This window comes from Culex quinquefasciatus, chromosome 1, assembly GCF_015732765.1.
Source record: "Culex quinquefasciatus strain JHB chromosome 1, VPISU_Cqui_1.0_pri_paternal, whole genome shotgun sequence".
NCBI lineage: Eukaryota > Metazoa > Arthropoda > Insecta > Diptera > Culicidae > Culex > Culex quinquefasciatus.
This window is the reverse complement of record NC_051861.1, coordinates 84936501-84963584: the sequence shown is the minus strand read 5'-3', so window position 1 is coordinate 84963584 and position 27084 is coordinate 84936501. Positions and strand designations below refer to the sequence as shown.

Here is a 27084-nt window from a genome sequence, read left to right as displayed (position 1 = left end):
CCAGACACTCTTTTAAGCTTATTTAACATAAAATTTAGAATAAATTTTCAAGGAACGGCATGTTTAGGTCTTAAAAAGGCAAGCTCATTTATTTATTTAGATTGACTCTAGCATATAAATAAGATATTAAAAAATTCATCTAAAACACAGATTTGACATTTTTTTATGCAAAATTATTTACAAATAATTGATTAAACAAGATGAGTTGTCCAAAAATTACAAACATGACGAAACGTTTTACCAAGAAAAAAAAAATGTGTTCGTCGTCAGAAAAGTGGCAAATTACACATTCAAACCAAAAATTATGAAAAATATCTTCATCCAATATAATTAAGATTAGCCTATTCCAGCCTCCTTTAGAAAAAACAACCTCAAAGCTCTGCATAAAAAAAAAGTTATTTTCATTACCCCGCTAGGCCGTTGCAAATATTTTTCAAAGTGTATGTCGCCCCCCCCCCCCCCTTCTTCAAAATTGGTCCGAAAAATCAGGGACTATGGAAATCAATGATTGCAAAACAACTGGACAGTTGTATGATGCCGGGAAACCGTGGTGTAGGGGTAAGCGTGATTGCCTCTCACCCAGTCGTCCCGGGTTTGATCCCAGAAGGTCCCGGTGGCAAATTTTGAGACGAGATTTGTCTGATCACACCTTCCGTCGGACAGGGAAGTAAATGTTGGTCCCGGTCTAACCTAGAGGTTAGGTCGTTAGCTCCGTCCAGGTGTAGGAGTCGTCTCCCTGGGTCCTGCCTCGGTGGAGTCGCTGGTAGGCAGTTGGACTAACAATCCAAAGGTCGTCAGTTCGAATCCCGGGGTGGATGGAAGCTAAGGTGTAAAAAGAGGTTTGCAATTGCCTCAACAATCAAGCCTTCGAACACTTAGTTTCGAGTAGGAATCTCGCAATCGAGAACGCCAAGGCAATGCTGTAGAGCGAATAATTTGATTTGATTTTGATTTTAGTTGTATGATGCATTTTAAAACACTTTTTTCATTCAAATGTAATTCCACTTCGACGCTGTCGTGCTAACCGTCACACGTCGCTTTTTTGACGTTCCGAGAAGATGCTTTAATGTTTGACCTTGAATAAACAAAAACGAGAGCACGCAATGTAAACAATAACAAAAACGTTTTGTTTGGTTGACCATACTGTGAATTGTTCTGAATTTTAGGTTGAATTTGGTTGCTGGAGTCCTGAGTTATAATTACAAATTTTTACGGTATTCGAGCTCGTACTTGTGTCAAACGGGTTATGACCTGAAATCCTTTCGGCCAATTGTCGCACTTACATCAATTTTCAGAGTGTGGCAAGAGAGCACGACAAGATTGAAACTTCTTTCATATGAAAAGTGACAAAAATGCACGCACACCAAAATTTTTCCAGTAAAGTATTACTAAATTTTCATCTACTGAACGTTCAGTAAACGATTCAGTAATTTAGATTTTACTGAATTCTCAATTAACTGATATTTGTCACTTTGACAGATGATTTACTGAAATTTTAGTAAATTGATTGTCAAAACAACTGAAATTTCAGCAAAAGAAAAGTCAAATTATTTTGCTGAAAATTCAGTAATTTTCTTGTTTCAGTTTGACAGATCATTTGCTGAAGATTTAGCAAATCGTTGCTGGTATTTCAGTTATCAAAATTTGATTTTGCTTGTCATTGAAAATGTTTCCAGTACTGTTATTTTTACATTTTTTTCATCAATCGTTCAAACCTAAAAAAACAGGTGGTTAGCATCGAGGCATTTGTTATTAACATTTTTCTTACCTTGGATCCTAAAGATCGCAATACAAAAAAACGTTTATTAATCCACGTTTAGGTGGTTGGTGCCTTCCTCACATTCATAAAGTCAATACATTCAGTAAAAATAGCAACATTCCCCCTTAACATGTTTAACAAATCAACATTATTACCGTAAACTGGGGTCAATCGGGACACATGGGGCGAATTGGGACAGCATTTTTAACCATTTTGGAGCACAATATTTTGATTTTTCTGGTTGGTTTCGGTTAGAACAGACTCAGGCCAACAAAATGTGTACATCCATTTCCAAATTTAAAGGCTTTAAGTGCTCTAAAAAATGCTGTCCCTATTCAGACTGTAGTCCCGATTCACCCCAGATTACAGTACTCATTTCTTTTGATAGTGTTCGCAGACCTTCAATATTTCTGGCTCATCGGCAAGGTCTGATAAAAAACCTAAAAACGAAACTAAACGAAACTATTGGCAATACGCCCCCCGGGGCATGGCCTTCCTCTAACGTGGGATTTCTGCTCCATACGCCAAAATCGTTTTTTTAGCATAACTTTTGAAGTACTTAACTAGACTTGCTGATTCAAAATAGAGACCTATGGGACCAAGACGAATCGAATGAGACTAATACGGTCAAAATCCGACCATCCAGTCCGGAGATAATCGAGTGACAATTTTTTTGTCCACCCACCTACACACATCCACATTCCACACAGACATATGCTCAGAACATGATTCTGAGTAAGATATGTATACGTGAAGGTGGGTCTACGAGGTCAAATTAATAAGTTCATTTTTCGAGTGATTTTATAGCCTCAGTAAGGTGAGGAAGGCAAAACACTAGGGGTGGGCAAAAAAAGAGCTAACCGCTCAAAGAGCCGGTTCACTGTTATGAGCGAAGGAACCGTGGCTCACAAAAAAAGAACCGCGGTTCTTTTTCAAACTCCGGTCTTTTGAAAGAACCGTTTCAATATTGCATGATATATGTAATAAATATAATTTATTGAATTTCCAAAAAATGTAGTATTAAAAAGTTCAATTCTTGCAGAAATAAACGCAATTTCAAAATTAATAGCCATTTTTCCAATTCCATTTTTTTCGGATTAAAAAAAAGTTCATTAATACTACGATATTTTGAAAACTAATGATTGCAATACAACTGGGGATGTGTAAAAAGCATTTTAAAACTCTTTTTTCATTGAAATGTTTAAACCATGGCCTTTTTTTTGCAGCTTTGGCCAAAGTTGAGGGACATAAACTTCCAAAAATATTTGGTACGGCCTAATTTATAAAAGTCCAATGTGAAATACCTTATAAAATCAAACGATTCTTGAAAAACCCCTTTTTATCCAAATTTTGAAAAAGAGCGAAAGAGCCGTTCAAAAGAGTGGCTCTTTTTAAAGAGCGAACGAAAATGAGCGGCTCCTAAAAAAGAGCGATTTTGCCCACCTCTACAAAACACCACATGTTTGAACAATGTTTGAAAGAGGACTTTCTCTCGGCAGCATCCAAACAATAAGTCATAAGTGACATTTCAGTTTGACAGATATGCAGTTACTGATTTTTCAGCAATGTTTTTGTTCATTACCGAATTTCAGCAAAAAAAAGGGATGATTACTGAATCGCATTCAGTAAATTATTTTACTGAAATGACAATCCAAAATTTGCTTTTGTGAGCTGCGCAAAATGGCGTTTTTAACTCAATTTGGCTCAAAATGCACGTACGACAAGTTAGCATGACAACAACGACTTTGACGTTAAGTCACAGCTCACAAGAAGCGTTTTCAACTGAAATAGAGTAATAAATAGCTCAATAGGAAATGAGCAAGCAAGTTTCTGCCAACAGTTTTATAAAATAAGTTGATTAACACTTGTAGCACCAACGGATCAAAACTTACGCGAAGCACGAAGGGGGTCCAAAAGTTGGAAATGCAACTTCATTCGGCTATATCTAAGCGAAAACTCAACCGATTTGGATTATTTTTGTTGCATTGATCCGGAAGGATGTCAAGAATCACCTACAACAAGGTAGATCCAAAACAGATGCGTCTACACGGAGAAAAAGAGTTCCCAAATTTATGAACAAGCATTCATGAAAATGGGAACCACGAACAAAGTGTTCAAATCCCATGGTACGATTTCCAAAAACGTACCATGGGATTTGAACACTTTGTTCGTGGTTCCCATTTTTATGAACGCTTGTTCACGATTTTGGGAATTGCTCGAAAACTACCCAAATATTTGAATATCTCCACTTCAAACATTATAGCATGCCAATACGATTTCCTCGAACAAGAAACACTGGTGAATTTGGTTGTATTTGAGCATCATTTCAGTTTCATTTGACCCAATGTCACCACCTCTAAGGGGTGAGATTGGGTCAATTTTCAAACTATTGGCATTTAAGGTAGTGTTCATCAAAATCCACCATATTTTGGGAAAATGTTAGTAAACTATCTAAGAACAAATCTACGTTGAAAGATTCTCGATGTTATTTAAATTGTTTTTGTTATTAAGAAATTACGAGAGGTGTATCGTTGAAAATCATTTCAAATATAAACGTTTTATATAGAAAAAAAAAGAAAATCAATGATCTCTGAAATCCACAAATATTGAAAACTTTTTTCATAGAGAGATAAACAAACTTGAGTTTTCTTCAGAAGTGAATAATGTCAACCAAATTATGACTTTCAATCATTAAAAGTAATGAAAAGTAAGCTGAATTATCGTTTTGATAATTATCTTCCCATTATTTTGTGAAACAATAGATTAAATTTGGTGTTCAGTAACAGGTATATCTGAGGTAGCGTTTTGTAGCTAAAAAATGATATAATAGATACATAGTCTCAACATTTGAATGCAAAACTGTTTTAAATGCATTTAACACTAGTTCAGTTGTTTTGCAATCATTAGTCTTCAAAAAATGTTGCATTTGACGAAAACAAAATTTTCAACAAAAAAAACTTTTTCCAAAAAGATCGAAAAGTTTTTAAAATTTAAAAGATTTTCAAATTAACCCAAATATTCTTTTAAAAAAATGCCCCCTTATTTTTCGGGCCAACTTTGAAGGGGCGACAACAACTTTAAATAAAATTTGTACCAGCCTTATCATACTGCAACTCATTTTATCAAAAAGATTCCAGTTTTCCACAGCTCATCATTTAAAAAAAGTTGACAAAAAGAAGTAACTCTTCTATTTTAATTTCTATTTTTTTTCTTTCAAATAACCAACTCTGTAATTAATCATTCCCCATTTGACAAATATAAGCAGGAAGGTTGGTTTTATGACATTTTTTTTATGAACAAGGTGTAGTGAAATAGTAGTTTATGCAACAAGTTGCAAAAAGAGGATTTTTTCAGCACGAGGTTCACCGAGTTGGATAAATACGAAGAGTGCTGAAAAAATCAAGTTTTGCAAAGAGTTCCATACAACATTTTTTGCAATTCCAAAAAAACACACTCAGTGAAATTTTATGTCAAATTTTCATGTATTTTGTCAATAAATCGTTTAAATCAAAAAAATGTTGAAAAGTGTTACTTTTCGAAACAGGTGCTAAAAAGTTCAACTTTTCAGCACCCATTTGAGTGCTGAAAAGTAGAACTTTTCAGCATTTTTTTTTTTTTTGAAAAGTGTTGCTATTCGATTCTGTTATTTTTGGTATAGAAAAGTAGGCTATTTCGTCGTTCAAGAATGACAGGAAAAGTAAGTAGTTTCACGACGGAATTGCAAAAAACTTAATTAAACAATCCGTAAGATTACTTCGTTCATAAGGATGGCACCTTGATTTCAATTGATTGCATTTTTTTAAACTTTCATCATAACTGCAACACTAAATCAAGAACTCTACACATCCTGCACGCTAATTCCAGCTAATTCCTCTCGCTTTGATGCCTAATCTCTCATCACAGTCTATCTCAGCAGACTTTGCGAAGATAACCGTGTTAATTAACTAAGATAATAACAACATCGCACCATCATCATCATCATCATCATCATCCACTTGCAGATTGATAAACATCAACTCACGAAGCGCGCTTAGCCCTAGACTGTGTGTATTAGAGTGTACTAGATGTTATACCTCTTCATCCTCCTCCTTGGTTTTGATCTTTTTCTTCTCAACTCCTGCCGCAGCCATGGTGACACAAATCCACAAATAAGTTAATCGATAACTCTTCCTTTTAACTAGTTTTGGTTGCTCTGGTTGCTTGCACTTGCACGCGACGACCTTTCGAAAGGATTTTTTCGTAAACTCAGGTAAACCCAGAAAGGACCATGTGTCTGCTTGGACCAAGGTCAATGACTTTATTTGTTTTCTTCTTCTTGTTTTGATACACTATGAAACTGAACTACACCCAGAACTGGACATTGGCATACGAGGGGATATTGATATTGATTTGATCCAAAATCTGGTAACTTATTTGAACTTTTCAATGCAACTTCCAGGCTTTAATTCATGGAACCGCCCAAAACCGCAACGGCACTGCTGGACAAGTTTCACGTGCAACCAGCCACGTTCTGCATTTGCACTGGTACTGGCGAACCTCACTTTTACCTACAACAAACCACAACCGCCCCCGACCAGAACACACTAATTGAATCTAATATCCGCACCGCGTGTTCCACCTGAGGCTTCCCCGTTAAAATGTGTGCTCCCTGTTCCGCGAGTGGACACAGCAAGTGCAAGCATAAAACACTACACGAACAATGTAATTAGTGATTAAAAACCACGAGGACGAGAACGCTGTGCCAAGAGTGGCCAACCCCAACCGAAAGACTGCCGTGGGGCCACCCCGAAAGAAAATGCGGTTCTGTGGGGAGCAGCTTCAAAATTATAGCACACGGATTAAGCATTGAAAATGAGAAGGTCTAGTTCAGAACGGCAGGTTGCCACTCTCGCGCTCAGATTAAATTCGAAAAGAAAAAGATATAAAAAGAGAATTTGTATAAATAAAATGTAAACACGCATATCGTGGAATGATGCTCTTCAAAGACATTGTAATTGCTATCATTAAGGTGAAGCTTCCTTTGTTTGTTCGTCTTTTATTATGGTCGTCGCCAAAACGCAGCTGTCACTTTTTTATAGCAACCGCCATAATGGCGTCAAATGAATGCAAAAAGTCTGAAATTTTCTCATATGACCTTACATTCTCTCATAGCAATACAATATTGCCCTTCAAATTTAACTAAAAGTCTCTCCCGTGTACGAAACAGAGAGTAAGAGAGTTACGCGTGCGCGTAACGTCAGAATCAGAGTGGAGATTTTCACAGGAAATTTTGTTTGAAAATTTTAACGACCATCCCATGACGGCGTGTGGCCTAGATATCGCACCTACACTTCAGTTGAGTCAAAATATCTATCCGACGTTTGCGTTCGCAAAGGAACAATCACTAGAGACCCTAAATAGGGAGACTGGTCTAAGCTTGCTAAATCGATCTGGCAACGTATGTTTTGAGCTTGGCAACACTGATAAGTTTTGCTGGGCGTAAAGGCAAATGCTCGTTTGGATACGTCAAACTCGCGTCTGTTTGGGTACGTCAAATTCACTTCGTCCAGTCTCCCTATTTAGGATCTCTAACAATCACGGGGTCGTTACGTCACGCGAGACACAGGAGAATCGGACAAAACACCACGCGGCAAGGTTGTTTGAGTCAGGGGCAAGGTCAATGTGAAACTTTGTGGGCATTTCGAGTTTTGATGTAAATTGAAATAATTTTGTTTCATTAAATATTTCATTATTTAAACACATATTTTGTGGTTATTTGAAAACTATCTTTTAAAAATGGTTTAAACGCAGGGAGTAAAAAGTAAGTTTGATAAAAGAGAACAAAAATTACAAAAGTCCATACATGTTTGGCACGTTGCTCAAACGATATAGAAAACCTAGATGTTTGGGTATCAAAAAATCGGAAATGTTATGCCCTTTCCGATGCCACATAGGTTGACTTGTGAATCGTGGACCGGTTCGTATGCCGGCGGATTTTCCGAAGATGTATTCCGGGTTGGTAAAAAATTCCAACGAAAAACGGTGTTATACCCACTCCAAAAAGTTTATTTAACAATTCTATAGTAATATATTGACATTAGGTTAAATTAAAAATTGAGTTAAGATAAGTTTTATATAGAATATCAAGAGTTATATAAACTTTTATGCTAAGTAGCTAGTAAACTTTATTATCAATCCAAATTAAGCATTCAAGAATGACTATTTGGAGTTGGCAGACTGGATTTATGGTGATTTGTCAACAAATAACTTTATTTATTTTTAGTTTTCGAAAGATGTATAAACTTGTTTTGTACCTTTTTTATTTTTGTAATAGTGTTTGTTACATAACCAGTTATAGAAATCATCTTTTCATGAGCTATTTTTAGAAAAATGTTCGGTATGAGATTCTGAACAAAACGTAGGAAATGATTTATGAAAAATCAAAAATCTGTATTTTTTGCAGGAATTTTTTGATGTCTACGGGAAAGTGGTAGGTGTGGATGAGGACTACACTGAAAAAGTTGCAGGAGGTTATGTTCTACATGACCAATATGACAAAGAACTTTGTACCAAACTCTAAAAAATCATTCTATTTTTATTTGTATTTTTTAATCCTTTGCAGACTATTTGATCCTGAATAATCAATTCTAATTTAGTGTTTTCAATCATTGGCACCTCTGTGGAAATAAATTGCCAAAAAATGAAAATATTGCCAAAACAAGTATGGTTCAGAAAATGTCCCAAAAATGGGGGGGGGGGAGTCAAGCCTAACATTTCTGTCAAACTTTAAATTTAAATTGTCAAACTATAATATGTATTAAACAAGTGCATTTGTTCCTTTCAATGTTTTCATCCGAATTAGAAATACAAAAATCAAAAATATCGAAAAAAAAATTTGCGAAGTTCAAGAGAATTACTCTGTGTAGCAATCGTCGCATCTACCACGTTATCAGAAATCATTGGATTCAATCAACTTGTTAACTTGGAACTCTTCCATTCGAATAGTTTTTTTTTTTTGCTACAGGGCAACTAACATTTCTGCAACATAAAACAAAAAAAATCAAATTTCAAATTAATTTAGTGAGCTTTTGATTTTGCAAAGAAAAATCAGATTTTCCATGAAAATAGTGCCGTAATTTCAAAACAGTCTATTTTAGTATATTTTGACTTATTCCATGCATAATGAATTTTACTATCAAATTAACTTTCAAATATTTAAATCGTGGTTTGAAATCTCTTTTTTTTGCATTGTCTTTCTAAAAAACGTTACTTAATCCACCCATTGGTGGTTGGTGTCATTTAGAGGGTAATGCTATCCAAAATTGATAAAAAAAACGCGGACCTTTCAGTGTTCTATCAACTTGATTCATTATTCATACCATCAGACTGGGTAGTCAGATCTTTATAATTCAGGGCACTTATGTGCTTATAACTTTTGATAGGGTTATCAGATCTTGAATCTTTTGAACTCGTTGAAAAGGTCTTTTAATTACCTATTCAACAACAGGTCGCATTATACACTCAAACCCCGATGGTTTGACACCAACTGTTGTCAAACGAACGGGGTCATTTTTAGTTTGACACCCCTTTTACAAGGAGTTCACACACTTTACCAAACGTTTGTTTTGATAGTGTGCGTGAGGGCCGTGTAAAAAGTGACAGTTCGTCACTTTTTAGTTTGACTTTGACCAACCAACGGGGTACAAACTAAAAAAGTGTCAAACGAAAAAGTGACCAACCACCGGGGGTTGAGTGTAGATCCGGACAACGCTTTTATCAAAATATCTGAGATCGGGCCTCCAAAAAGTGTATAAATAATACTTAAATGCTAATAACATTGGATAGGGATGTCAGATCTTAGATGTTTTAGGCTCATTTGAAAGGTCTTTTGATCATCTAACTAACGACGGGTCATATGGACCCGGACAACTTTTCCATCAAAATATTTGAGATCCGGCCTCTGAAATGTGTACAAATGACACTTAAGTGCTCATAACTTTTGATAGAGCTATCAGATCATTAGAAAGGTCTTTGAAATACCTTTCTAAAAATGTATGATCAGACGGGTTTTCTTACAAAAACCACCCTTTTTACAATCTTTCAAACTTTAGCCAGAATCGTTTTTTTAGCATAACTTTTGAAGTGCTTTACTAAACGTTATGATATTATTTAGGGTCTTATGGGACCCCAAGACGAATCAAATGAGACCAAAACGGTCCAAATCGGTTGAGCCAGTCCGGAGATAATCGAGTGCATATTTTTCGGTGCACGGACTCACATCCAGACACACGCACAGACATTTGTTCAGAATTTGATTCTGAGTCGATAGGTAGGGGAAATTCTCGTATCTTTGGCAGGTTAATCACTCGCACCTAACTCCATCCAATTTGCTGATTTTCACTATTTAAACAACTAAATTTGCAAAACTTTTGATATAAACTTGCTTGCTCACTTCTTATTGAGCTATTTATCACTCGATTTCAGTTGAAAACGCTTTTAATTAGCTTTAATTGAATGTCAAAGTTCTTACCTGCCAACATTAGAGGCACGCTGGAATTAGATGCTGTTCCCCTAGACATGAAGGTGGGTCTACGAGGTCGAATTAAGAAGTTAATTTTTCGAGTGATTTTAAAGCCTTTCCTCAGTAAGGTGAGGAAGGCAAAAAATTGAAAGTTTGGCACGCCTCCCAAGTCGCACTATCAGATAGTAGATTTTGGACCAAACACAAAACGTCGCGTGTCTTCAATATATGAATCATTTGCAAGGAAAGAACTGTTAATAAAAAAAGAAGGCAATCGTCTAGCGTCAAATCTTGACAAACTTTACAGAGTGACGTCTTTATTTTTATCAAACAAATTTTATTGTGAAATTTGTGAGTTCCAGAAGTATTTAAAGCTTTAAGGTGTCATCTAAATATTATTCAATTTAAACATTTTCAAACATTTCTCCAAAGGTCACAAGTGTTAAAAAAAAACTGAATCACACAGCAAAGAAGGCAGCAAACAAGCATTCCCCGAAATTTGCTATACTATCACTTCAAGTCACGTGTCCGGCAGACAGTGCAAGTCAGGGAAGGTCAGCCAGCTGATCGTCGTACGGTAAAAAATGGTATAGTAGAGTGTATAGGGAGATACAGTCTTCGAATTGGCAACGTAATCGCGCATTCGGCGTATGCGAATTCTTCACATTCACTGTCGGGCGTGAATTCGAAAATTGCTTCGTAGAATAAGCCGGGTTGTTTTAGTGACCTAGGCAATTCTGAAACAATGTAGATGGTTTGTCGTTGGTATTCCGAAGGTAAAGGTAGAAATTATTTAAATTTTATTTTATTCTTTAATTTTAAAGCAATTTTTTTTTGCAAATCCAGATATGTTGGTAGGAGTTAAATGAAAAAAAAAATGGTCCAGAAATTTCAAATTTCACCCTCAATAAACCGTATCATCTAGCTTGTTTGCGTGTTGTTTACTGCATGCAAACGCCGACTGCAGTTTCAGTGCTGCGATAAGAGATAGTAGCCGTGACGTGATGCGGCGATGTTTACTGAAGAAGCGTCAGCCCACTGCACAGTCAGGGAGTGGAGTGGAAGGATTGTTAACGTGTACGGACACAAACTCATTGATTAGTGCAAATGTAGTTTAGTCGGTGATGGCCGGACGCAGTTTCAAGAGCGCCAAAGTCGTTGTTTGTTTTGTGCAGTGGTGCATTTCGTGGCAAATGAAAAACGACAATAAATCAAAAATCAAAATCAAATTATTCGCTCTAGAGCATTGCCTTGGCGTTCTTGATTGCGAGATTCCTACTCGAAACTAGGTGTCCGAAAGGCTTGATTGTTGAGGCAATTGCAAACCTCTTTTTACACCTAAGCTTTCATCCACCCCGGGATTCGAAACTGACGACCTTTAGATTGTTAGTCCAACTGTCTACCAGCGACTCCACCGAGACAGGGGACCCAGGGAGACGACTCCTACACCTGGATTGAGCTAACGACCTAACCCTCTAGGTTAGACCGGGGCCAACATTTACTTCCTCGTCCGACGGAAGGCGTGGTCAGACAAATCTCGTCTCGAAAAATGCCACCGGGACCTCTGGGATCGAACCCAAGCCGACTGGGTGATAGGCAACCACGCTTACCCCTACACCACGGTCCCGGACAAATAAATATTACCTCAAAAATGTTCCAAAGTGTTCTGCGAATATGTAATCCAAGATGGCGGTGGAGGAATATTGAGAATATTTATTTGGTTATGTTACAAGAAGTCAACCACACGAAATTTACGAACTCTCTCAATAAAAAAGAAATGTAATTTTGTGTCAATTGGATCCTCAAATCAAGCTTAAATTTGTGATATTTTTTTAAGCTATAAAGCTTATTTTTCTGAGTACACTCAACGCCCGGTGTTTGGTCACTTTTTCGTTTGACACTTTTATTTTTAGGTTGGTCAAAATCAAACTAAGAAGTGACGAATTGTCACTTTTTACACGACACTCACGTTCGTTTGACAACAGTTGGTGTCAAACCATCGGAGTTTAAGTTTACAATGAGCCATTGTGCGACCGCAAACGATTTAAGGGTGCACAGCAACCAAGAATGGTTACGCTGTCCGCTTTGTAAGCGGATGATTCTGGGTTCGATTCCCATCTGCTGCAACCTTTCATCGGATGAGGAAGTAAAATGTCGGTCCCGGCCTTGGTTGTTAGGCCGTTAAGTCATTTCAGGTGTAGGAGTCGTCTCTATGCCATAAGTACAAACAACACACCAAACCAAGCCTACTCCGGTGGAATCGCTGGTGGCGGTTGGACTCACAATCCAAAGGTCGTCAGTTCAAACACTGGGGTGGAAGGTTCCTTGGAGTAAAAAGAGGTTTGGGTGCTCTCCCCATTCAAAGCCTTCGGACTCCTAGGTTCGAGCAGAAACTTGCGATAGAGACCACAAATTTGTCAAATTTGATTAGATTAGATATTAAAAAATAAAGTTTTCCCCAAAACAAAAACTAAACAATCAATTGAAAACCAATTAAAACTAATTTTAGAGAGAATTTTTTAGGATGTCTTCAAATATTGTAATTTTGGACCACAGGTAGGAAAAAAGTAAAACTCCAGAACAAAACAAAAATTTTAAATCTTAAAAGCTTAGAAAGCTTTTAAATCAACCACTTAAAATTTTCTTAAATGGGGTCACAAAACTCAAATTTGATACGGTTTATGAATGGTTTACCAGATGAGCAATCTGTTAGAAAAATGAAGTTGAGAAAAAAATCAAATATGATTTCTTTTGAATTTTTTCCTTCTTTGCTATGTAAGAGTAAGTGATAACACAGTCCAGACCAAGTTATCCGAAGTTACGACTATTCGAAGGTTTCGAATAATTAAATTATGAACAAAATCATTTTTTTCATGTTTTTTTTGTCTCGTTTTTAACAGCAAATTTCTGCAGTCCCATTTTGGTTGCCTGAGAATTGAAAAAAAACATTTTCCTAACTTTTCATCATAACCACATTGGCTGCCAACTTGGATTTAAAATTTCCAAATCACCTTTAGACCACTTTTGATAGAGGCTGGAGTCTCTGGATGAAAAAAAAAATGTTTTGAAAAATACAATCTAGGTATGTGCCAATATTCATAGAATCATCAAGGTAGGAAAAAGTTGAAACAATATTGCCAAACAATTTTGTCGAAGAGCGCAAAATGGTTCGAGTTGATCCGAACAGACAAGCCCAAATAAAAGTCAAACAAAAACAGTGGAAACAGTGGGACTGTAAAAGCGAAGTTTAATCATGAAACCACAAACTTCCAGTCTCGCAGCGGTTATGAAAATTCGCACGACACCACACCAATACAACCGCGCTTAAAAATTTGCACGTGTCTAGTTCAGTAGGCCATGCTATGCTGGAGCAGCCCAACCACTCCAACCACCACGCCAACTCCGCCAAAACAGCTGGCCGCGGCCGCTATGCGCACACGCGGCGCCTGCTTCGCTGGTTGTGGTAGTGATACAGTTCCAGACATTCCGAGCGAAGGTAGAACAGCAGGTATGTACAGGCGGGCTGTCACAACAAACTCTTGACAGTTTTAACTGCAACAACTGACCAAGGTTGGGGAGCACTAGAAGGGCGGGAAGAGACGGGGGGGAGGGGGGCTGGAGTATAAATATCTGGTAACCCCCACAGCTCTGTGAAGGTTAGAAACGTCAACCGCGATACGGCTACACGGCCGATGATGATGCAAAGGTGAAAAAGGAGACGGATCCTTCCAGAGGGTTCCTTCCGAAGTAGGAAGCAAGGACTACTAGATGGCATGACTTAATAGCTAAGGATTTCGGGAACTTTTTCTATGCACTCACCTCCTGGCAGTAGGCAACCACGCCACACAGGTTCAGTATCTGCTCCAAGGTTAACGCTTTCATCCTGGTACGTAATCTTATCGAAAGGGGCTGTCCCCAAGCGAAGTTCCGACAGCGATTCTTATCAGCCCAATCGGTCAATTAGAAAGCAATCTGCCTAATTCCACCCGCGACAGGTTGAGCGACACCTTTGCGTAATATCTTCTTCGGCACACCGACCCGGTTCGTAACGCTGACGAAGACTAATGACCAGAGTGGTGTCTCAACGGGTGACACATAGACCAAAATACGGAGTGAAACAAACAAAAATGTACCAACTCTCAAACCAAACAGAGTTTTGGCGTTGCGGCGTTCAGCGAAGAAAGGTGACTTTCGGACACTATCGCGCACTCGAAGTAGGCTAGAGAAGAGCCACTAGCTGGGTAGAACGTAGTAGGCTTGGTCGTGGTCGGCTCGGGGTATCGCGGTATACTAAACGACGACTACTAGATCCAGACTCGAACCGACGAACTGAACTGTCAAACTCGCATCAGCTAAACTTCTTCTTGGCAAACTGCACTGTTTTGGTGTGTGTGTTTGTGCGGTGAGTCGCGATACGAGCGGCTGTGTTTGGAGAAGGAAGTTATAACGGGAAGAAGGGTTGGTTTTGCGAAAGGGGTGGTTATGGGGGGGGGCGAACGGTCGGTACAGAGCTGTTGTGCATTCACAGATGTCATGAGTGTGGAATGGAACAAGAGCAACGTCACATAATATCAGTCGATGGATGTTGTGCACCGTCAGGGAAGGTAATTTTGAACTTAGAATTTATAAAAAAAATCGATGTTTATTATCGCTAATGTTTTTTTTTTCGCTAAATATTTCTGTTTTCATCAAATCTTATATTTTTTTTAAACTAATGATTGCAAAACAACTGAACTAGTGTAAAATACATTTTGAAACACTTTTTCCATACGAATAATATGGCTTGATATTTCAATATTTAATTTTTTTTGCAACATGTCATTTTAAGGCAAATTTAAAGTTCTTTTCTCGGATTAGTTTTTAAAAAGACGTAAGACTCAATGGTAAACAAGTATTCGACCTGGTCAGTATTCGACCTACTTACGAAAACCCAATTTCAAAAATGCTTAAGATTGTTCATCTACACGTCTTTCAACTGCCTTGAACTAAAAATAAATTAAATTTTGTTAAATACAAGTTGAAGAAAAACAATTATAAGTGTCGGAGGTCACGGTGGCTCTTACGGCTATTTGAATCTACATTAACCTAGAACGGTAATTTTTTCATTGAGAACATTTTTTTTCCTTTTTTAAATTTTGTGTTTTTTCAACGTTTTCAGGGTTATTTTTTTAAGTGTAACAAACCTACCAAGTTGTACAACCGAAAATTATAAAAAAAAGTTTGATACAGTAGTTTGGGCTGCTTTTTAACTGGAAAACTGGGCGGTAACAAAGTTCAAAAGCAGACAAACGTCAAAAAACCAAAACAAACCGAAATGACCGAGGGGTAAATGGATGAAAAATCATGTTCAATAAATTTAAAAAAAAATTCAAGCGTCTATTAAATTTCAAGCCACAATTAAAGAAATATGAAAAGTAAGAATTGTAAATAAATTTGAGTAAGTTTTATTTTCATATAAAAAAAATCAAATTATTCGCTCTACAGCATTGCCTTGGCGTTCTCGATTGCGAGATTCCTACTCGAAACTAGGTGTCCGAAAGGCTTGATTGTTGAGGCAATTGCAAACCTCTTTTTACACCTAAGCTTCCATCCACCCCGGGATTCGAACTGACGACCTTTAGATTGTTAGTCCAACTGTCTACCAGCGACTCCACAGAGGCAGGACCCAGGGAGACGACTCCTAAACCTGGATTGAGGTAACGACCTAACCCTCTAGGTTAGACCGGGGCCAACATTTACTTCCCCGTCCGACGGAAGGCGTGGTCAGACAAATCTCGTCTCGAAAAATGTCACCGGAACCGTCTGGGATCAAACCCAAGCAGACTGGGTGAGAGGCAACCATTTATTTTCATATATCATCCGGAAAATATTATGCACCGGTGGGTGATCCCCTCGTTATTTTTCGTTTAGCCCAGTTAGCGAGCAGCATTCGGTGACTGGGCTACGTTCTCAGCCCATTTACCGAACAAGTACTGTATATAAACATAAAAAGTTAGCTTGTAAACATCACGCGATTTTACGAAAAAAAAGTTTTGAAAAAGTTGGCCGTCGTTGATCATGGCCGTCCGCGACAGATCACCTTTTCAGGCTGCAAATTATTGAAAACACCTCTTTTTTTGCATGTTAAAAATGAAAGGGGTCGTACCGCCCCTCCGTCACGAGATATCAAAAACGGACCTCGGATTCGTGATCAAGGACAAATGTTACCCCTTAGGACAAAGTTTCATAAAGGAGTCGGGGCAACTGCTGTGTTAGTTGGCGGAGAATTACCCAAATATCTTAAAACAAAGTTTATAAATAATCCTTAAATTTTGATTTTTGTTTAATAAGTTCTGTTCACAGTTAGGCCGTTGCAAATATTTTTTGAAGTTTATGTTTATGTATATACTGTGACCAAAGTTTGTCTGTACGTTCCTTACGTAGGGCACAGGGAAAAAAATCACAATTTTCTAATTTTACTTTTTAATACTTAAAGTTTGATTCTCGAAATATACATTTTTGTGCGATCTTTGCAAAAGTATTGTCAAATCAAATTGAAAAGTAGCAATTTTCAGACGCAGAATAAAATGTAGAAAACCTTTTCAAGTTAGACCGTCATTTTTAAAGTTTTATGTTTGGGGAATTTTTGTCCCTTAAAGTTTAAATGTTGAGAATTAATCCTCAGGCTTGGGCGTCCGTGTTAGTTGGACATGCGTTGGGCGTTCCAGTGTTTTAAAAAATGCCTTACCCAATAAACGATTGCAATTCAAAAACTGTTTATTAAAAAGGCAACATAAATCATAATATTTTTTTTTGTTATGAATGAAAAAAATTGGTCTGGTTTTTTCTGGAATATTTTCAAGTCCAAGTTTTTCGATGAAAATTTTAATTTTACTCAATATTTTTTAAGAAATTTTAAATGGGGAACGGGTTAAAAAAACAATTTACATAAAATTAGGTTAAAATGTTAACCGACCATACTTTAACCCTTAAAGGCACATACATTCAATGTAAGTTGATACTTCGAATAAAGCAAAATATCGATTTTAGTGCAAAACCGGAAACCCCAAAACCTCTAGCCATAAGTGCTTTTCTCATATTTGGCACTATTTTCGGTAATCGACCACCAAATGTTCAAATCGATCCACGAAACTGTTTGCTAAACGTACCACTCTAATTGTCATCACTAGGCTTAGTGATTTTTCACGCTCGAAAATTGCAATTTTCACGGGGACCTCAATTTCAAAACATCAAATTTCACGCAAATTTCGCGGAACGTAAAAAATGTTAGAATAACTCTGAAAATCCTTTGTTAAAATCACAGAATCTACTTTTTATGCTTATATCTTCAATAAACTAAAAAAAGCACTAAATTTGAAAAATCTCCTAATTTTCATAAAAGTTTCCACCTGGTTTATAGATGGGCTCTATATTTTGAAGCAAAATGTAGGGCACGCGTATACTCATTTACTGAACTGCTTTTTTAATATGCGAGTAATATAGCTAAAAAGTTTTCGCTTAGTTATTTCTGTTATATCATTTTATATTGTATTGAATTTCATATCAAAGCAAGATTTAACAATCTTGTCAAGCCAAATGAGTTAAAATAAATTGAGTGTCCTGCGACATTTAGCCCATTATACATATTTTTAAGGTTTTTAGCTAACTTTTCAAAAATTCAACTTGAAATCAATTTGCAAAAATGATATATTTTTTTTAAATCGAAATTTTTATTCTAAATGAGAAAAAAAAACAAAAAAAATAGTACTTTTTAACTTTCACGGGAATAATCCACCCACGTAATCAAATATCGTTAAACTTAAACAGGACTCAGAAAAAAATCATATGTTTCAATATGTGATTTTCAAAGATAGAAAAAAAACTCTTAATTGAGCAACTCTCTACGAAATCGGCCGATTTCGACCATTTTTATTTTTTGTATTTTTTGATTTGACTCAAACTTTGTGGAGGCCTTCCCTATGACCAAATAAGCTATTTTGCGTCATTGGTTCACCCATACAAGTCACCATACAATTTTGGCTGCTGTCCATACAAAAATGGTATGTAAATATTCGAACAGCTGTTACTTTTGATTGAATTTTCTGATCAATTTGGTGTCTTCGGCAAAGTTGTAGGTATTGTTGAGGACTTTTGGGAAAAAAACAGGTACACGGAAAAAAAAATTGTAGATTTTTTTATCAACATTTTTTTTACTGAAACTCAATTTCCCAAAATTGATTTTCGAGATTTTTTGAAATGTTTTAGGGGACAAAAATCCGCAACTTTTGAGCCATAGAGGAACATGGTCAAAAAATCTGCCGCCGCGTTATGAATTTTAGAAAAAAATAGTGATTTTTGGAAAAAAATTAAAGTTTCATGCAATAACAAGTTTGACACTATTTTTTAATGCAAAATTGAATTTGCAATCGAAAAGTACTTCACAGATTTTTTGATAAAGGGCTCCGTTTTTAAGATATAGCCACCGAAAGTTTGATTTTAGCGAAATATTTGCAGTTTTTCAATTTTTAAAAAAAGTGACCATGAGTGACCATTTCAAAAAAAAAAAATTTGAAAAATTAAAAAAAATGCTATAAAATTGTCTAAGAGACATTGAAGATTGGATTTCGGGTTGCTGAGATAGAGCCGCTTTAAGAAAAAGAAACACGAAAATTGAAGTTTTCTAAATCTCACCAAAACAATCCACCTTTTTCTAATGACGATGTCTCAGCAATTAATGGTCCGATTTTCAATGTTAATGTATGAAACATTCGTGAAATTTTCCGATCTTTTCGAAAAAATTTTTTTGAAAATTTTCAAATCAAGACTAACATTTTAAAAGGGCCAAATATTGAATATTACGCCCATTTAAAATGCTAGTCTTGATTTAAAAATTTTCAAAATAAATTTGAAATTGAGTTTCAGTAAAAAAATGTTGATAAAAAAATCTGCAAATTTTTTTCCGTGTACCTATTTTTCCCAAAAGTCCTCAACAATACCTACAACTTTGCCGAAGACACCAAATTCATCAGAAAATTCACTCAAAAGTAACAGCTGTTTGAATATTTACATACCATTTTTGTATGGACAGCAGCCAAAATTGTATGGAGACTTGTATGGGTGAACCAATGACACAAAATAGCATATTTGGTCATAGGGAAGGCCCCCACAAAGTTTGAGCCAAATCTAAAAATACAAATAAAATCCATTTCCGGTTTTGGTAGAGAATTGCTCCATTTTATTTTGAATAAAACAAATTTGATTCTTTTGATCTTTTTGAAATTATACCTTTCAAATAAAAAAGCAGTGAAATTTTCATCACAGTGAATGAAAATATAACTAAATTTAGTTAGTTTCTTAAAAAAACTCAAAATATAATTTTTTTTTTCAAATGATTCATGTCAACTTAATATACATGTATATTCAAGCTTTTTATCTGAAAGCTTATAAAACTTAATTTAATAGTATTCATGGATTAATTGTTTATTTAGTTGTTACTTAAAAAAATATTTGAGAAATTGTCAAAAATCACTAATCCTATATTAGTAATTAAACCAAGGTATTCACTCGCTTAATTCTACAGTAGTTTATAAAATTATTTTTATTCCTTTTTGAGTTTGATGAATTATTTTGAGAAAAATCGTTACATTTTCACTCAAACATAAAATTTCACGAGATTTCGCGGAAAAAGCCAAAATTCGCGGATTTCACGCTGTCCGTGAAATCGTGAAATTTCACTAACCCTAGTCATCACCTTCAACCTGTCAACAGTTTCCGTAGTGTAGCGGTTATCACGTCTGCTTCACACGCAGAAGGTCCCCGGTTCGAACCCGGGCGGAAACATTTCTTTTGTGACCAAGTAGGTAAAAAGGAGCGTTCTTTTATTACGTAACGCAGTTAGGGGGGGGGGGGGGTCGAAGGACGTGTTACGCTCCGTAATTTTTTTTTATTTGTATGAAATTTTGTTTACGAGGGGGAAGGGGTCCAAAACATTTTTTTTTGCGATACAATATAAAATAACGCTCCCTAAAGAATTTGGGAATAAGTTTATATTTTCATAGTCATCAATTCAATAACAAGACTTTTTTTTTCTTTTAAATTGTAATGTTTATTTTACTTTACACTTTCGAACGGAACTCCGCAACTCCACAACCACACTTTTAGGCTTCTGCAGAGTGCGACATCGTGGTACTTAACTATTTCGTTAGCAAATATCATCTCACGCGTGCCCAGAATCGACGCGACGCTCTAACTACTTCTATGAGAACATATTTCAACTACACAACAATGCATCCCTCGTTTTGCTTTGTTTTTTTTTACTAAATCAAGGAAAAGTTAGCGGAACAACAGACAACAAATTCGATCACTCTCATCTTTTAAGCAGCACACTCGCGCACGTTCCAGAATCTGTATAGCTTTTTTGGATGTTATTTCTTTTAATTTTCGCTCAAAGCACTTTGAAATCAGCATAAAGTAAGAAAAAATAAATACATTTCCGAGTTGGTCGTAACCACGATAAAACATCTTTTCTAAGCTAAGTTTTCAACGTTGCTCACAATAATCTTCTTAGTAAATATATAATGTTATATCATTAGGAATTTGTAAATAGAAACAGCAGTCTCTATGCCTATCGCGCCTAAAATTATGCGTCTGCTTCTCGAACGAATTTCGACAATTATCGCAAATCCACCACTTCGATGCTGACCTTGTCCTCAAGCGTGATGTGCAGTGCCTCCTGTTGGATAGTTTTATAGGAAATTTAGAAAGCGAGAAATAATTTAACAGTGTTTTTCTTCGAGTTACCATGAATAAGGGCGGATCCTTCGGGTGGGGATGAAAACCCGACTGTCGACACTGGGAGATGTAGTCCAGCCCGTAGCTGGGCGTTAGGCAGAAGAAACCGGTCCTGATTTGAAAAGAGCAAAGACAGTTTGTTGCTTGATTCTATATTTTATCACTGCATTAATGTGAAACATCAATTTTATAAAATTTAGAATAACATAGATAGATCAGCTGATGTTAAACAAATAATCAAAAATGATTAGTAGGAGCCAATCTTCCGTTCACTGTTTCACACCCTGAAGATCCCTACTTTATTCGTCAATACCGACGCCTCCCCAAGAAGCTTGCAGTTCAGCAAAGGTTGGAATGTTAGTGTAAAACTTGAATTTGCGAACTCGTCAGACATCAGGTTAATCGCTTCATTCACAGTTAAAAAAATGAGTAAATTTTTAAAGTGTTAAATTTGAAGGTGTAGTATTCCTATTTTGTGATGTAATATTATCTACATTTAGACTGAAAAAGTACACAAGATCCTCTGTAATTACACTCAGCCCTAAGAGAAATGTAGTTACAAAAGCCGACTCAGTCCTTTCCAGGCCTCAAAAAAAAAAAAATAGTGGTGAATTTACACATTTTAAAAAGTAAAATAACACATTTTTTCGAGCATGAAAGATGTACCTACCGCAAGAGTAAGGTATCAAGCAAGGTGTAGGTGATTCTTCCTGCTATCAAAAAAATAGTTTGCCCGAAAACTGGATTTTATATCGTACGTTTCCGGGATAGCATAGCATAGCATAGCATGCTATGCTATCTCGGAAACGTACGATATAAAATCCAGTTTTCGGGCAAACTATTTTTTTGATAGCAGGAAGAATCGCCTACACCTTGCTTGATACCTTGCTCTTGCGATATGTACATCTTTCATGTTCGAAAAAATGTGTCGTACGTTTCCGAGATATGATGTTTTTGCAAATAAAAACTGAGTTTTTCGACGCGCCACGAGCATAAACAGGAAAATGAGAAATCAGCAAAAAATCATCTTTTTTCACTAAAACTGCGATAACTTAAAAATTTCAGCGATGACCTATATACTTGTTAGGGTACCAAAAGTTGCGTATTTTAATTACGAAAATTTAAATTTTTCGAACCCCCTTAGGCTTCATCCATAAAGTACGTCACGCTAAAATCAGCCAAAATTTACCCCCCCTCCCCCCTTTTGTCACGCTTTTCCTATACTTATAACATGCAATGTCACACTTCCTCAGACCCCCCCCCCTACCCTCCTAGAGCGTGACATACTTTATGGATGACGCCTTAGCACGATGTAGGTCACCCTAATCGCCAAACAAAAAAAATACGGGTCGAATTAATTTGGCCGAGGAACCCAGAAAATTTTTGAGCCCAATCGGAGAACTTTTTTTTCGGTTTAGGCTCTTTTTAAATGGAATTGCTGCACAGCAAAAAATCCGATTGTAAAATCGCATGCAAAAACATGCACATCACCTTCGTCAAAATAAACACTTAATATTACACACTGCATGTACATTTTTGCAAAAAAAAAAGTTGCAACCGACGAGATTCAAACCCAGCACCAACAGTGAGGACTGGCGCCTTAGCCCACTCGGCCATCAGACCGATGAAACGCTGTAAGGATAAACGCATATATGAGCTTGACATTTCGGTCAAGTAGGTTTCCCATACTGATGGGCTACATATTTTAGGGTGTAAAATTACATAAAATTGCATAAAATAATGCAATATTTATTTTACACCCAGGCCTTTAACACCCAGCTGAATTACTACTTTTTTAGATGTGTGTATATGGAGCCAGTTTCACTCGATAATGACATTTGAGAAGGGCGTAAGTTTTTTTTTTAATATTTTTGTAATTTGTAATTTAAATATTGCATCGTATGAAAAAGTGGACAAAGACAAATTTGTAGGAAATTTGACGGGCTTTTCGAAAAAATACACTGAAAGTAAAAAACACGCCACTTTTATGAGATTTTTTGATTTTAATGTTTAACAGTCAAATTTATAGGTGAGCTCACTTTTTTTTTCGTTCAAAATTTTTGTGAAAAAAGCCTAAAATGGTACAAAAAGACTCACGAAAAATGCAGGATAAAGCAACTCACCTAAAATAAAAACCGAATACGGGAATCGATTCTCCAGACAATTTAAGATAAAAGTCTTCATATTGACCACTCATACATGGCTCCTTAGGACTTTTCAGACATACAAGTAGTAACACAGAAAAAACTCAATCCACCGTAAGGTGGTTGATGTAGAGAGCCTATATGGAGAGGCGAAATGTCACTCTCAGGGTTCCAATCGAACTGTCAAATCGGGGTTTCAATAGAGCAACAAGATCATGCAAGAACAAGGTCGGAATCAATTTTAAATAATTTTGGCAAAAAACACGAAACTTATAACAATCACAAGTATTGTAAAACTGTTGTTGATTATAAACTGGTAGTTTTTGTTATGTTTGTGCTTGTTCGGTACAAGAAAAGTGCCAGCACCAAAGAAAAACTACAAGTTTTTCAACCTTAAATTTGAATGACTTTGGGTGTTTGAAATTTCTCCCAGAACATTTCATTTCCCTATGTAGGTCCCTAGGTTGATGCCTTGCTCACATTAACTGTAAATAGTTTTCCTGGCTAAAATTTAGCCAAAAAAAAATTTGCAACGTACAAATGTTCACTAAACATAACTTCGTATATGATTGGATCATCATCATCGGACAACTATTTCATCAAAATATCTGAGATCCGGCCCCAAAAAAGTGTACAATTAACACTTAAGTGGTCATAACTTTTGATAGGGTTGTCATAAAAATGTAGCATAACTCTTGAAGTACTCAATTAAACATACTGATTTTGAAAAGTTACTTATGGTAGCCCAAAAGAATAGAATGAGACCACAACGGTCAACATACGCCTAACCAGTACGGAAATCATTGAGTTACAATTTGATGTCTACATACCTACACTCACCCACACACAGATATTGACTCAAGAGAGAGAAATTTTTCACGAGAGGAGCAAAGTAAATACGTTTTAGCATGACATAAATATAAAATAAAAAATAAAAAAAAATATTAGATTAATATAATTAAGGCCGATGCAAATATTTTTCAAATTTTTTGTCCCTCGGCTCAAAAACTAAAATTTTAGCGAAAAAAAAACTTAAACATCGAAAATTTTCAAAAATTAAAATAATTTTTAAATTAACTCAATCATGCAAAAAGTGATTTTTTAGGTCAACTTTGAAGGGGGGAGACAAAAACTTTAAATAAAATTTGTACCAACATAATTAGATAAAAATTACAAAAAAAATGTTTTAATTCTTTTAGCCAGCAGTTGAACAAAATCCCCATAATTTAAACTGTTTTGAACAACTTATAACAACACAAATAAGTGTGAAAATTAATTTGTCTGGAATTTTTTTGAAAAGGTCCAATAAACCAAATTTCCAGTTTTTTGCTTTTTGGGTGTTTTTAAATCCGCCTTAGGTCAGGGGTATTAAAAAACACCCAAAAAGCAAAAACTGAAAATTTGGTTTATTGGACCTTTTCAAAAAAAAACTCCAGGTGTGTTTCTTACCGTTTTGAAATTTGCAGTCATCTAACTTCGTAATTCATTCGACTTTTATATGTATGTATTAGGGTGGTCCAAATTCGGGCCACATTTGGGCTACCCCCTGAAATCAATGATTCCCAATCAGTGGGCTAAATTCCAAATTTAAGCTCGTTCTGACCGCGGGCCCTTGAAGTTTGTATGGAAAAAATCGTCAAAATTCAATTCAATTCTACAAAACTTAATCACTACCAGCGCTTAATTATTTCTCATGCCCAACCAATTTATGCATTCTTTTCGGAACTCGATCGAGAATTGAATTGAATTTTGCCTATCGAGTAATTCGGCCATTTGAATTTCGGTCTTTAGGAATTCGGCTTTTTGAGATTCGGCCTTTGTTAGGAGACCGCAATGACAATCCAATTCTAACCGTTGCTCAGATGTAGAAACTTCATCCAATTTGGAACAACAACCAAGACACCATATTTTTTACCGCCTAAAACTGGCCATTTTTTGCGCAGCCAGCTGTAAGGGGCAACATAACAGACACACTGACAGGCGATTTGGTCCTGAAGCACATGTGAACGCTAGGTGAACAATTCGAACATTTTTGAGTCCGTATTTTGTACACAAACCTGTGTAATTTTATTTTGCACGAATTTTAATGCTACAAATACCGGTGCATAAATTTTAGCGGGTATAGGGACACTTCGCATAGACGGCCTTGCTCCCATCATGTCACTAAGGGTATGAAGCGACGAGAAATTAGTAGCACGCCCAACAGCAGAATCATTAGAAAAGCAGGCAAACCTCAACTCACAGTGAACACACGGTTGGCGATCTGCTTCTCAGACACGTTGCGTTTAGGCACTTCCTCTTCCATTGCGGACGAAACAGTTTCCTTCATTTTCACAGGGTACATTCACAGATCGTTAAAATTACTTTAAACAAAATTTTAGTTTTGCCTCAAACATAAAAATCCATGAAAATGACACGAGCAGAAAAAATGTTTCGAACCCGCCGTGCAGCCTACTTCGATTCATATTTCGTTATTCATCCGAATTTTTTCGTTGGAAAAAAACGAATCATTTGTGATATTATTTTTAATTCTAGGAGAAAACAAAACAATGTTATAACTTCCAATACTCACTCCTGGTACTTTGGCGAGCACACAATCGCAATCGCTTCCTCCAGCATCATCTGGTACGAGCAGTGCGTGTGCAAATCCACCGACGAGAGGAACGCCGTCTGGCTGGGATGGGTGTGAATCCACCCGAGTGTAATCAGGTTCTGCTGGTCCTGATAGTTGAAGATGTCCTCCTCGCACATTGTCGTGCAGCTGTCCGCCGTTCCCTTCTGCTTCGGCACAATCACGTGCGTAATAACGAGCTTGTTTTGGGCAAGTTTTCCGGCGAGAATGCCGCAGGTTTCGACGTTGGCCGCCGTGTTGCGCGCCGCCAGCTGGAGGAACTTGGCCATCGTGTTTGTTGGCACCGTCACAGAGCGGAGCGTTCCGGCGGCCAGCACCGACGTGGGCGACGGTTTAAGGGTGCGATCGAAGGCCGGTTTGGCATCCGGCAAGAGCAGACCAGCGGCGGACCGACTCGGGTCCGACGGGAAGTCGTTCGGGTAGAGTACCCGGTCGAGCATTCCGGAGTCGACGAGCATCGAAGATGGTGGGGCAGACGGTTCTGGAATCTTCGCCGGCGCCGGTGCCACAATCGTCCCTGCCTTAGCCCGCTCTCGTTCCTCGCGCAACCGCTTCTCCTCCCGCTCCCGTTCCGCCTTCCGCTTGGCCTCCAAAAACTGCTGATACTCACGCCGGAACTTTTCCAGCAGTCTTTCCTTCAACTTTTCCGCCACCGGAAACACTTCCTTCAGCTTCTTCACGTTCTGCTGCTTCAGGTCCGCCGGAACGGCCTTGAACTCCGGGTGGCCCTTAATCTTCTCCACAAACAGTGTGATGAACTTCATGTACAAAATGTATGCCGATTCGACGTTCCCTTCCGCGAGGTAAACCGCCGCCATCCGGACCATTTCCAGCCCGGAACGGTAGTACCGCTTGATCGGAATGTTTCCGTCCACCTCGACACTGTTCGAGAGGGCGGCCAACTGGCGAATCCGCTCCTGTGGTTCCACCGTACCCATCTGAGCCGATTCCGCCGCCGACGAGAGGTCCACCCGGAAGGACATTCCCCGAGGTTCTGAAAAAAACAAACTTCACTCGTTAACCAAACCAATTCACAACGAAACGCTAAAAACGGAATTTTCAATCACCTGCAATTGATTTTCACCGATTTCACTTCCGAACGATTTTGTGTTCAATATTTATAACACTGCTGCAAGTTTTTTTTTTTCCTATTTTTTCTCTCTTCCTCGGCTAAGCAGAGCAGAAACTGCAACCAACTCTGTTGCTCCAAGTTTTTTTTCCTCCTCGTCCTCCCAACTTGGGGTGGTGATTCATAAAAGTTGACGAATGGAAAACACGA

The 27084-nt window shown here is 37.2% G+C and overlaps 2 protein-coding genes and 1 non-coding gene across 5 annotated transcripts in view; 1 reads left to right on the top strand and 2 right to left on the bottom strand.

Annotated features, from left to right (window-relative positions):
- Window positions 1-14638, bottom strand: part of LOC6034328 (calcium-binding mitochondrial carrier protein Aralar1) — a 31376-nt gene extending 16738 nt beyond the window's left edge. Inside the window, exon 1 of one of the 3 annotated variants that reach the window (XM_038259472.1) lies at window positions 14079-14638. In XM_038259472.1, the coding sequence (XP_038115400.1) occupies window positions 14079-14141 (63 nt within the window). In that variant the 5' untranslated portion in view covers window positions 14142-14638. Of the gene's footprint in view, window positions 1-5832; window positions 6210-14078 lie in introns of those variants that run through there. The other 2 variants (XM_001844608.2, XM_038259477.1) reach the window with 2 other exon arrangements.
- Window positions 14639-20005: 5367 nt separating this feature from the next.
- Trnav-cac lies at window positions 20006-20078 on the top strand. Its single transcript has one exon. It is a non-coding gene; the product is annotated as a tRNA-Val (tRNA).
- A 239-nt stretch (window positions 20079-20317) lies between these two features.
- LOC6034326 (STAM-binding protein-like) lies at window positions 20318-27084 on the bottom strand. Its single transcript, XM_001844607.2, has 4 exons — window positions 26873-27084; window positions 25746-26799; window positions 21039-21141; window positions 20318-20970 (listed from the first exon to the last, which is right to left on the bottom strand). Exons 2-4 carry the CDS (start codon window positions 26786-26788, stop codon window positions 20911-20913), a joined length of 1206 nt encoding a protein of 401 aa, XP_001844659.1. The 5' UTR covers window positions 26789-26799; window positions 26873-27084; the 3' UTR covers window positions 20318-20910.

What these genes read in the sequence shown, in the direction of transcription:
- LOC6034326 (XM_001844607.2), bottom strand. Translation starts at nt 26,788, where the DNA reads ATGTCCTTCCGGGTGGACCTCTCGTCGGCGGCGGAATCGGCTCAGATG. An exon ending in TGCTCGCCAAAGTACCAGGA is followed by an intron (nt 21,142 to 25,745) that starts GTGAGTATTGGA and finishes TTTTCAAATCAG; the next exon opens with GACCGGTTTCTTCTGCCTAA. An exon ending in AGGATCCGCCCTTATTCATG is followed by an intron (nt 20,971 to 21,038) that starts GTAACTCGAAGA and finishes ACTATCCAACAG; the next exon opens with GAGGCACTGCACATCACGCT.